Source organism: Hylobates moloch, unplaced genomic scaffold (assembly GCF_009828535.3).
Source record: "Hylobates moloch isolate HMO894 unplaced genomic scaffold, HMol_V3 SCAFFOLD_1, whole genome shotgun sequence".
Lineage (NCBI taxonomy): Eukaryota > Metazoa > Chordata > Mammalia > Primates > Hylobatidae > Hylobates > Hylobates moloch.
In genome coordinates this window covers 162673876-162686688 of record NW_026652276.1, presented here as the reverse complement: position 1 = coordinate 162686688, position 12813 = coordinate 162673876, and the positions used below count along the sequence as shown (strand labels likewise).

Below are 12813 nucleotides of genomic sequence, written 5' to 3'. Positions count from 1 at the left end.
TGTTATATTCAAATACCACACCATTTTACATCAGGGACTTGAGGGTCCACAGGTTTTGATACCTACAGGAGGTCCTACAACCAATCCCCTACGCATACTGAGTGATGACTGTATGTCAAATGTGTTTAAATCCATGAAGTCATAATAATCCTAATTTTTCAAAGTGGGTCTTATTTAAAGGTGTTAATTTACCAATTCATTATTTTCAAAATTGGTAGAGAGACATAATCAGGCATTTATCCCATCTTTCCTATATTAATAATGCCTTAGAATAACTAGTTGTTGAGAAACATGAAACAGTCTACCTACTAGACAAATAATGAATGATAAAATCAAAATAGCACTGTTTTGAAAATACTAATGAATTCATAGATCTAGAAAATGATAGTCAATGGCTGCTAACAACTCAAAAGGAGAAACAACCACATATCATGTGCTTCCTACCAGAACAACACAACACATGTGAAGTGGTCTCATCAAAAAAAAATAAAGAAAAAGAAAAAGAAAAAAATGTACAGAGGATCAAACTTCTAGATACAACTACCAATTAACAGGAAATAATTGAAACAGAGAAACAAGTTAAAAGGCAATCAGCAAATTCCAGAATGCAGTACACTCTCCTGACCTGTCTTATCAATAAACTACAATGGAGAGAGAAAGAGAGCGCGAATTATAGATTCAGGGAAATTTAAGAAACATGCAATAGAAGGAATGTTCGTGTCCCTCTAAAATGCATGTGTTGAAATCGTAACCCCTAATGTTATGGCATTAGGAAGTGGGGTCTTTGGAAGATAATTAGATCATGAGGGTGCAGCTCTTATGAATGGGATCAGTGCCCTGATAAAAGGGACCTTGAAGAGCTCTCTCATTCTTTCCTGCCATGTGAGGATATAACAAGGAGACAATATGACAGTCTGTAACCTGGAAGAGGGCCTTAAACAGAACCAGACCATGCTGACATCATGATCTCAGATTTCCAACCTTCGAAACTGTGAGAAATAAATTTCTGTTGTTTACGTCACCCAGACCATGGTACTTTCTTACAGCAGCCTGAACTAACAAAACCAATTGTAACGTATAGACTTCATTATAATTCTGATTTCAACCAGGAAACTGTGTGGGCAGGAATTAGGGGGCAATGAGAAATATTTGAATGCTAACCGGATGAAATGTAAGCAATTATTTTATGTTGTTTTAGGTGGGATAATGGCATGGTTTTTTTTTTTTTTTAATTCCTACCTTTATACAGACATGCTGAAATATTCACAGTTGAAATGATTAAATGTCTGGGATTTTTTTCAAAATAATCTGAGTGCAGAGGAAACTGGAAGGGTTGTAGATGAAACTTGGAAGTGGATGTTTCTCTCTACTTTTGGATATGCTTATAATTTTCCATATGAAAGTTCTGAAGACGGAAAATAAAATGCTCGCATTGTGAGGCTAAGGCCAAAAGAAATTAGAGATGCATGAGAATTTCCAAATTCAGGATTATTTAAGAACAACGTAGAGAAAAAAAAATTCTGGTTTGAGTTGCAAAAATTTATTTCTTTTATGCAATATACTAAAAAATAATAATTAATTGAAAAATATAATACTTCATATGTAAAGGGGAGAAAACTACTCCACCAAAGATGTCATATCTTTTAATTCATTTAGAGATCAAAGAAATGTGCCTGCCAGGCAACCAAGGGCTCATGGAAAGCTATGGTTTCTGTACAAATGCTATTTGTCTAATATTTTGTGCTGTTAATGACTGTCCCATTAGCATCTTCACTACACTTACTTTCATAGAAAGGAGAAACATATGATTTATAGAGCCCTTTAGTGACAAGGGTGAGGATCCTACACACTATGTTGCTGGTTTCCTAGTCTTCAGCAAGAAAGTATAGGAGAGAAGCAAAAAACGTCCTGTTCAACCCCTGCTCCTGGATGTGGCAAGGAAGAGGAGTTACCCAGCTTGAAACAAAAGAAATCCTAAGTCTGACACACAATGTCATGTTTAAATTCCCCTTTCTCCAAAATGTAACATAAATCTGCTTGCATCTTCTAAAATACTATGGGACGAAACATCCTTTTGTTATGCTAAGGAAAAGCCAGTATTCGCGCTGATTTAGAAGAGGGATGTTCTGGTTATAGAAAGATGCTGTGTCTCAGAAACACTTAAATACTCTTAAGCTAGAAATAGAGGGGAAAATAATGCTTCCCCGCATCTCCCCTCAAGTGTAGTCTTCCTTTTTTAGCCTGATTTCCTAAGAAATGTCTGAATGCCTACAGTTATTTGGCCATCTTCAAAAGTGCAACTTATCCTGACGTCTCAAGGGACGGAAAAGTTACCGAAGTCCAAGGAATGAGTCACTTTGCTCAAATTTGATGAGTAATATCAGGTGTCATGAAACCCAGTTTCGAAGGAGAGGGGAGGGGGCGTCAGATCTGCAGACGGAAGCAGGCCGCTCCGGATTGGATGGCGAGACCTCGATTTTCCTAAAATTGCGTCATTTAGAACCCAACTGGGTCCAGATGTTATGGGCATCGACGAGTTACCGTCTCGGAAACTCTCAATCACGCAAGCGAAAGGAGAGGAGGCGGCTAATTAAATATTGAGCAGAAAGTCGCGTGGGGAGAATGTCACGTGGGTCTGGAGGTTCAAGGAGGCTGGGATAAATACCGCCAGGCACTGAGCAGGCGAAAGAGCGCGCTCGGACCTCTTTCCCGGCCGCAGCCACCGAGAGTGCGGAGCGACCAGCGTGCGCTCGGAGGAACCAGAGGAACCCAGCACCCCTCGGGACTGTCCGTCGCAGTAAGTGCCCGCGCGGTGCTGGCCGCGGCTGCCCGGGTCACCCCGCCCCGCATCTGTCCGAGGTGGCCGCGCTGGGTGCGCCGCTGCGGCGAGGGACAGCGGGGAGACTGGCTTCCCAAACGCCAACGCCCCTCTTTGTCTTCCACCTGCTGAGTTTCCTGGTTTGAAGGCGTGGGTTGGTGGGTTAGGGGGCTGGGGGAGTTGGGATTCAGGGAGAAGAGGGTTGGAGAATCTTGGGGACGCGATTCTCTCGCCTAACGGGTACAGGTGAGACTTTAGTCCTTATGTTTTTGATCTTGGTTCATCCGTTGTGGGGCAGAAAATTCTGTTGCTCTAACTCTTGGATAACCACCCCTAATAGATATATTATTTCTCTCTTTGGTGTCTTCTACCCCTACCCCATCCCAGAAATCCAACATGAAAATCCTCGTGGCCTTGGCAGTCTTTTTTCTTGTCTCCACTCAGCTGTTTGCAGAAGAAATAGGAGCCAATGATGATCTGAATTACTGGTCCGACTGGTCCGACAGCGACCAGATCAAGGTGAGGCCCCTTCCCAGGACGGCCCGCACCCTTCTTCCTGGGCTCGAGAGCTGTCACCTTCCCACGCAACAGTACCCTAGTTAACGTGGCAGGCACCGCGACCGCGACAGGAGGCAGCGGATGCGTACGGGAGGATGGAAAGGAGCACTATTTCCCGGGTTCCTCACGGGATTTTGTGCCCACGATTCAAATTTCTTCTCGAGGGCTTCACCGTCCGGCCCAGAACTCCCTGCAGCAGGGATGCCCTCCCGGATGTGCCCGAGATCCTAACAAGACGGGAAATCTCTTAAGATTTCATCCCCCAGGAACGGGGATTTCGGGGGCTCAGGTCCAGCTGCACTGCCCTAGCGTCTGGGCACGGGCAGAGGAGGGCGCCTTGGTCGCGGGCAGCAGCGGGCACACGCGCCAGCTGCATGGGGATTGGAGGGCCAGAGGCTGGAGGGAAGTTAATTTCCTGCCTTCACGTTTGTTTTGCGGACCTGAGGTTGTAGCTTGAAGTTTCCCTTTAGAAACTCGTAGGCTACAGGCGCTGGGGAGCGCGCCTCAGGAAAACGGTGAAAGTCGTCTGTAAAGCGTTGTCACCCTTCCCCACCGGAGCCCCAGCCCCAGATCCCACACACCTGTGTGCATTTAGGGCAGTGAGGACTCTACAAAGCCGGCACCGAGACAAGACAAAGTCAGGTGGCGGCGCAGCAGATGAGGGAAGGTCCCCGGGCTGGGAGGAAAGAGCGGAAAGTGCTCCAAGCTTGAAGACGCCAAGCCAGCTGCTAACTCGCCCTGGCAGGCTCGCGGGGGGCAGGACGCGAGTTCCGCGAGGAGGGGCGCAGAGAGGGAGCGCCTCGGGAGGGACCCCGCTCAGCCCGAGCGTGGGGAAGGCTGCCTCCCCCCGCCTCGGGGCCGCAGTACAGCGGGAAGAGCTCGGGTTGCTGGGTGCCTCGCTCTGGTTGCCTTACACGCCCTTTGTCCGTGCTTTTGTCCCCCAGGAGGAACTGCCGGAGCCCTTTGAGCATCTTCTGCAGAGAATCGCCCGGAGACCCAAGCCTCAGCAGTTCTTTGGATTAATGGGCAAACGGGATGCTGGTGAGATAGGCGACCGTCCCTAGGTGTCTTGGGCAGCCCGCCCTGTTTGCTCACTCCTTCCTGGAGTACCCCAGGGTCTCTCGCTCTGAATAGAGATTTCCACTCCAAGAGGGGTGTAATTCCCCAGGCGCGACATTGGCCCACGCCGCACTAAGGCACGCACGGGCCCGCGGGGGGGAGGGAAAGATCTGGTTCGCATGCCTCACTGTATTCGAGTGAAGCGCTCCCTTGACTAAAGATCCAAGCTGACAAAGGGAAGGCACGGGCCTCCGGGGGTAGTAGTGCGGATGATCCAAGTGCATGTGGAGCAGGATTTTATAGCATTCCCTGAGGTGAGAGTAGATTTGTCTTGGGATAGAAATATTGTTTGCTTGAATTCATCGCACGGTCAGTGGAACGTGTAGTTAATGACAATTCGTCTCTTGTCAGATTCCTCAATTGAAAAACAAGTGGCCCTGTTAAAGGCTCTTTATGGTAAACATTCCTATAAATCTTTATTTTACTATTGTGAAAGCACATGCAGGAAAGTGAAATAAAATCTTTTATGGGCTGAAATACAAGATCTGGATCATGCCTGTTTAATAAAGAGATGGATTTGCGCACTCTCGGTCTCTCTCTCACTCTGTCTCTCTCTCTCTCTCTGTCACTCTCTCTCTCTGTCACTCTCTCTCTCTCTGTCTCAGTCTCTCCCTCTCTCTTTCTCTCTCTCTCTCAGTGGGTGGCCAGCCTTGAAGGTGGGATATGTTACAGTCTTGTAGTTAATAAGAGGCCTCAGAAGTCTCATAGTCCTAGGTTTGAATCCCATAGAAGGCACTTAATAAAAATTCTATTTGTTTAAATATTTAGTTTTTATGATTAATAATTTGTTTAGCATTTATGGTTCTGCTTTATTCCTCAGGATAATATATAGATAGAAAATGTTACATATTTTGAGAATCAAATTATTTTATAAAAGATATAATGTAGCATCTTTAAAAACAAATCTGTATGTGTTTGCTAATTTTATCTTTCTTCTAGGACATGGCCAGATTTCTCACAAAAGTAAGTTCAAAATTATTTTGACATTTATCAAATTTAAATGTAAAATTATATTGAATTTCACTTTATTTATCTTACCTTATTTTCTGTCATGACTCTAGGGCTTAATATGTTTAATGAAGACAATATAAGAATGGGGGAGATTCATATTACATCCAGAATATGGTTATTTAGACATATTGTACTTAGCAAAGAGATGCATTATATTAAAAAAGAAAAAAATGTCTTTTAAGTCACTTAAATTGTTAGTTTTAGATAAGAATTTCAATCCTAGGATTAGAAATCTACCATACAGACTTCTTCCCACCCACCCACCCCCTAAGCTTACTTTCACTGTAAACCAACAAACAAACAAACAAACAAACACGAAACCCCCACAAGCATTTATAGGCATCTCCTAACTCATTTTAGTATGCTTGGTCCAATAATGATGTCATTTATTAGGGTCATCCAGCAGCTAATTAAATGGAATGAGTGAATGAATATAAGTAGAGAATCCATACTAAAAATGAAGATGGGTAGAGATGCAGTTTTTTAATCCCCTAATTGAATGGGAAAACTCGATCAGTAAAACATTTCTTAGGGCAGCAAAGATGGCAAAATTGTGGTACATGAAAGTCATTAGATTTGTTTCTCAGTTAATGGAACCGGAGTTGACAAGAAGTGGCAAGGGTCTATCTTGATCATATTGTCCACTCATGTACCCTGTCGTGGATTTGGTTCATTGGGTGGCAGAGCAGGCCACATTAACATAGCAGCTCTGTTCTCAACTATTAAAATAAAAACCAAGAGAAATTCTCTCACTAGCATTAAAATAGTAACCTTTCCGAAGAGTTCATCTTTGAAAAATAAATAAATGGTATTCATATTTACTTTCTAAGGATTTGACTTTGAAGGGAATTATATATAAAAATTCTATGTAATTAAAAAATGTACTCTGTTCATGTGAAAACTAATACACTTTTCTGAAAGGAGTATCTTTTAATATCCAATAAAATAAAAACAGTGACCTTTTAGAAGATTATAATCATCAAGGAAAGGAATCTGATTTAATTAAGGTCTACTTGCTGAGAAGTACAACTTATTAATAACACAAGGAAATACGCTTGGATATTTCACTCTCACACAAATGTGAAATTGACTTCCTAAAAAATCAAAGCTAGCTCAAATAACAACATTTTATATAAAATATTTTTAGCCCTTACATAACAGATAAAATATATGAATAAAGAGTGCTTGCTAACATTAAATATAGAATTAAGAAAAGTGCTTTCATTGTATTGTTTTAGTGTAATTTATAAAACTTTGAAGGAATCTTTATTTCTTCAGTCTCACCAAAACTTGAAGTAGATAGATATTATACAGACATATATTCAGAAGCTTGCTTTGTTCTATTAATAATAGTTTGTTTCCTCAAAGATATACATATTAAAATGCCCCTAAATGTATTTTTCCAGGACATAAAACAGATTCCTTTGTTGGACTAATGGGCAAAAGAGCTTTAAATTCTGGTATGTATGAAATTATGACTGAAAATAGTATCTCAAATCTATTTCTATTTTTTTCTAAGACATAGTTTTAAAATATTAAAAAGGAGTAGTAGATATAAAAATGAGTATTATGGTGAAAAAACTTAACTGTTGTACTTGTAACCACAAATGGATTTATAGCTGGTTGAGCTAATATTACCATAATATCTGTCTATTTCGCTCCAATCACCATTCTTACCAGTGTCTGCCCCATTTAATCATTACCAACCTGAATCTTTGGGTTAGTACTATATTCTTTCCTTTGGGTCTGTTAAATAAGCCTTGTTTAACCTTACTGAACCAAGGGGAGTGGGGAGTGCAGGGAAGAATGAGGCTGATTTTCACTTGTTATCAAAGTAATTTGAAAGTTTTACAAGACATTACATCTGGCGATCTTCCAACACAAAAATAAATTCACAAAACAAATTCTTTATACAAATTAATCACTTTTTATGAAGTTGTAGATATTCAAAATCTAAACATCCTGATGGATGTTGGAGAGGACAAAAGTGATATGGTTTATTTCAGTACTTTCAAAAAGGAACACAATTAAATATCCTTGAGTGTTATAAATTGGTTCTGGCTATAAACTCCTTAGAGAGAAAGGATGCCACAATTCTCATTTTAATTCTGAACAACTTTTTCATATGATATAAATGCTGCAAGTTTCCTTCTCTTCAGTTTCCATCTTCTTTGTAAATACCATATATATATATATATATATATATATATATATATCTGAAAACCATTATTAGTTAACTCATTCATCACACCGATTTCAAGGTAAATAACCCCTAGATCATTTTAATAGAAGCTCACTTTTTGTTAAGACCTTGTAGCTCTTACCTCTAGGGCTTCTTGGAAAAGCTATTCAAATTCTATTTTGCCTTCAGTGAAAATAGGATTAAAATACTAAATATGTTATTAATTAGAAAGTAATCAGCAGCTGTCTTACCCATTTAGAATATTTCTAGTTTCTAGACAATCTATAAGATGTGCTGGCTTAATCGTTAATTATCTGGATCCTAGGAAAAATACCCTAGTGTTTTTTAATGGAGATTTTTTTCTTTATTGTGAAATGTAAGACTTGGGTACATTAAATAAAACCACTTTCTGTGGGGCAAAAATCAAAACCCGCAATAGAAAAAAAAGTTAACATAATCTGGGCTACAGCAGAAGCCAGAGAATATATTCATATAATTGAAAAGTTCTAAGTGTTTCGTAATTGACCTTTTATACAAAATTTCCAATAAATCTGGAATTTGAAGTTCTTGGTGTTGAAGTCCACAGGACAAGCTATCCTAGTGTTTTTATTGGGTCCGCACTTTCTATGTAGACACTACCTTTGCATTTTCTCCCCAGTCATTTTGGGCTGCCGAAGTGTAAGTGAAGTGTAAGAAATTATCAATGTGCCTTAATGAAAAACTTGTAATTGTTTTATTAATATGTATTATCTTCCCACTTTTAGAAATGAAGTATAAATTTAAACCACAATGGCTTTTATTTGTATCAATACATACTAGTCCTCACTTAACTGTGGTTTTCTTGATAATCATATTAGTCATCAACTTTCCATTTCCAGAATTGATATAGGTTTCAGAACATGCTTAACTTTACAAATGTAGATATTGTACAAGTTAGAACAGATTAAATACAATTAAACGTACTTAAAATCATAACATAAGTAGTGATAAATAGAATCATTGTAATGAATCAGGATCAATCTATAACTAAATCTTTGTTCCTCCATTTTAGTTAAGAAAATATAAATAGGTGAAAAATGGGCAAAAATGTGATATGATCCACAGTCAATCAGGGATCTTTTTATATACCTCATGGAGGCAAGGTTATCATAGCCTTAATCTACAGCCCTCTGATCTTTACCCACTCATGGTCAGGGACCCCTTTGACAATCTGATAAATCTAGATAGATGCCCTTTCCCACAGAAACCCTCATCAGCTCATACACTCAAAAATTTATATCAGGCTTCAGAGGGTTCAAAGACCCTCTGAAGCAGGTAAGAAACTCTGTTTCCATGTAAGAGGACATTATGTTCCAGCTAAATCACTGTCTGTCTTTAGTTGGTTTACATTAGCTTTCATCTAATTTCTCTGAGGAATAGAGTCATGTTACCTAAAGCTTGTCAGAGACTGAACTTGGGCTATTCATCCTGTTCCTAATATAATCAAACCGAATGAGAAATAAACTATTTCCTTCCCTCAAGCCCGTCCAGTGTTGGCTCAGACTGTTCTGCCTCACAAGTGCATACTTAATTGATGTAAAATATGCAGCTTATTGTTAACCGCACTTAAAGGATAGTTGGGTGTTTAAGACCAGTATTAAAGAGGGAAGTGATAACACTGGTGCTTTTACCTGCCTTCCTTGTCAGCAAATCTTCTCACTGAGGAAACTGTTTAGAGTAGCACCTGTTGTTCCTACAGATCCTTCACAGATCTTTCCACTGTTTCTGTTTACATTCAGTATTTTATACAGGCCATACTAAATTTCAAAAAGCATAGTAGTTCCACTATACCATACATCTAAGTCTATAAGGTATTAGTTAAGGATGAAAAATATCCCAAAATACTTTTATTGCAACGGTCTGATTTTTACCCCTTTGTGTTTACAGATCCTTTTGAAATTATATGTAATATAATATAATATACAATTTTGGCATTTTTTTGTCCAGATAATCAATGTATTTAAATTACTTGCTAGCTATATGTTAAATACCTTTGGAAGCAATAATTAATCCTTCACAGGCCACTAAAGTTAAACAGTATGGTATTTAGATGGCTCAACTGACTTACCTACGGTAAATGGGCTGTTTTTAGTCTTGAGGGCAATCCATCACTGGGAGGTATCCACAAGCTAGGAAGAGACCCCTACACAATTAGATGCCCCTTGAGCAGAGATCAGCAAACTTTTCCTGAAAAGAAACAGATTATAAATATTTTAGGCTTTGTGAACCATGTAATCTCTGTTGCAACTACCCAAATCTGTTATTTTAGGCCAAAGCAGCCACAGACCATATGTAAATGAATGAGTGTGTCTGTATTCCTATAAACCTATCTACAAGAACAAGTGGTATTCTAGATTTGGCCCATGGTCTCTGCTAGAATAAAAGTCCCACATTTTCTTTTTATCCTACTAGTATTCCTGGTTATTTTAGGCATTGTCCTTTCTATAATTCGCTGTGGGTATCTGCTACTACTTGAGAAAGCTGCTGAGAATCAACACTGCAATATATTGTGGAAATATGCTTTGGGTGCACCAAGTATATGATGAATGATGAATGAAACCGAGTTCTGTGGTTAGATCATTTCCAATCAGGATAGAGACTGAGGCAGGATTGGAAGATGTGCAGATAACATTTTTAGAAATACTTTCTATAGAGGGAAAATGTCATTATGAGTTTAAAATAAATTACTATATGCCCTGAACTTTAGTTGTGTAACTCCCTCAGTGAATTCACTGAAAAAACACTTTATCTCTTCTTTGTTTTCAGTGGCTTATGAAAGGAGTGCAATGCAGAATTATGAAAGAAGACGTTAATAAACTACCTAACTATATTTATTCAGCTTCATTTGTGACAATGGGCAATCAGAGGTAAATTAAGACATGCACTATGAGGAATAATAATTTATTTAATAACAGTTGTTTGGGGTTGAAAATGCAAAAAGTGTTTATTTTTCATATTGTGCCAATATGTATTGTAAACATGTGTTTTAATTCCAATATGATGACTCCATTAAAATAGAAATAAGTGGTTATTTCTCAACAAAGCACAGTGTTAAATGAAATTGTAAAACCTGTCAATGATACAGTCCCTAAAGAAAAAAAATCATTGCTTTGAAGCAGTCATGTCAGCTACTGCGGAAAGGGAAGGAAACTCCTGACAGTCTTGTGCTTTTCCTATTTGTTTTCATGGTGAAAATGTACTGAGATTTTGGTATTACACTATATTTGTATCTCTGAAGCATGTTTCATGTTTTGTGACTATATAGAGATGTTTTTAAAAGTTTTAATGTGATTCTAATGTCTTCATTTCATTGTATGATGTGGTGTGATAGCTAACATTTTAAATAAAAGAAAAAATATCTTGAAGATTTTTGTCACATTCTTTTATTAACATTTATGTCCAATTAGCAATCTTTCCTTTAATAGGTGAAATAGGTTCAAAGCAGTTTTGTCTAAAATGCAATTTCTCTCTCTGTCATGCACTTTTTTTGCTAAATCATTTGTCATGAGATCATTTATGAAGAACACAATTGCAATTTGCGTTCCAAAGAGTAAAGGCTAAGTTCTGGTTTTATATGCTTTTAATTCCTTTTTACAAATACAATAATAATCTATTTCAAAGATATATTTCACTGATTATTCTCTTGTTGAGTAAAACATCAGCTCACTACCATTTCAGCCCTGCTTAGAGCCCAGGTATAAATGCATCAGTGCCTGAGTCTCACTAGAATTAAGATAGCAAATCAAATTCTCACAAAGATTGTCGGAAGATGATACAGAAAGATGAGGTGTTGATAATAGGGCAACACCCTCACAGCAAAAATAAGAACTCCTTTCCAGCATTTCTAAGAAGTGCCTGTGAATTGCTAATACCTATAACACTCTCTCTGTCTGACAGAAGCACATGCATCAGGAATAAATACCAAGCATTGAGAGGGAGGCTTGTGCATTTTGATTGATAAGTGTCCTTGGAATCATTTTCTGATTGCATAGAGCATGTGAAGTATTGACCAGTGGTGAACAATGCAGACAAGCACTGTTCAGTGAAGTAAAAAAAAATGAATTTAGCCTGGACTGGTGACTGTTGATGAGCAATAAAACCATTTGTAGGAGAGAAGAGCTGAAGCATATTTTAACATTTATATTTTCAATTAAATGTTTTTTTAAAAAACTCCAACTCATATTCCTTAGTACACAATACATCTAAATATGAAAAATTATATAATGGTAAGCAAAATGGAGAAAACCAGAGTCACCCCCTAGAGCCCCACTCCCCAACAGCAATGTTTAACAGTCCATTGAATAATAAGAATCATTAGCTAAAATTATATATGTACTTAATCACTCGATGACAAAAATATTATCATTTTACAGATGGGGTTATGAAGCTTAACAAAATGCTGGGGTCAGAGATTATACTATAATAGGAGTCAGGATTGGAAATAAGCTGAGGGGGAAATAGAGCAAATAACTATTTAACAATGAAATTGATTAAGCAAACATGTACTAAAACAACAGAATATTATACCGTCATTTAAAGCGGCATCATGGTGTATTTAATAATGTGGAACATATATTGTATGTTGTTAGACATAAAGCAGTATTTGTTATATATATATATATATTTACATATATATATATATATAGTTTTTCTGCATAGCTGTTGTAACAAGAGGAACAATTTTAGTGGATAATCACATGGGACCCAATGTCATACTACTCAGGTTTGAATCTTGGCTCTATCACGTTATGAATGGCCTTGTAAAGATGGGCGAGTCCCTTAACTTTTCTTTGCCTTATTTTCCTCATCAGTAAAATTAGAATAACACTAGTACTCACTGCATGGCATTCAGCTGAGGGTTGAGTGAAATGATGCATGTAATGCTTTGAACACACTCTCACACACAGCGAGCATTCAGTGAATGTTACCTGTTCCCATTTTAAGCTACTGTTCAAAATGCCAGTGTGAAAATTAGTTCTATATTTTAGCCATAAAAAATTTTTATAGGCACTAGACACACTGAACAAGCAACAGCATAGGGAGGTATTTAAATCTTTGCCTCACAGATTAAATCCAGGCTATATCA

The 12813-nt window shown here is 38.3% G+C and overlaps 1 protein-coding gene across 3 annotated transcripts; it reads left to right on the top strand.

Moving 5' to 3' along the window:
- The first annotated feature begins 2590 nt into the window (after positions 1-2590).
- On the top strand, positions 2591-11092 carry TAC1 (tachykinin precursor 1). 3 transcript variants are annotated; one of them, XM_032753458.2, is made up of 7 exons: positions 2591-2797; positions 3206-3337; positions 4321-4417; positions 4847-4891; positions 5435-5458; positions 6913-6966; positions 10494-11092. In XM_032753458.2, exons 2-7 carry the CDS (start codon positions 3215-3217, stop codon positions 10538-10540), a joined length of 390 nt encoding a protein of 129 aa, XP_032609349.1. In that variant the 5' UTR covers positions 2591-2797; positions 3206-3214; the 3' UTR covers positions 10541-11092. The 3 variants fall into 3 exon arrangements, with proteins under 3 accessions (XP_032609349.1, XP_032609352.1, XP_032609350.1); XM_032753459.2 differs by lacking the exon at positions 2591-2797 and adding an exon at positions 2992-3064 and having other exon boundaries at positions 10494-11050; XM_032753461.2 differs by lacking the exon at positions 4847-4891.
- The last annotated feature ends 1721 nt before the right edge of the window (positions 11093-12813 follow it).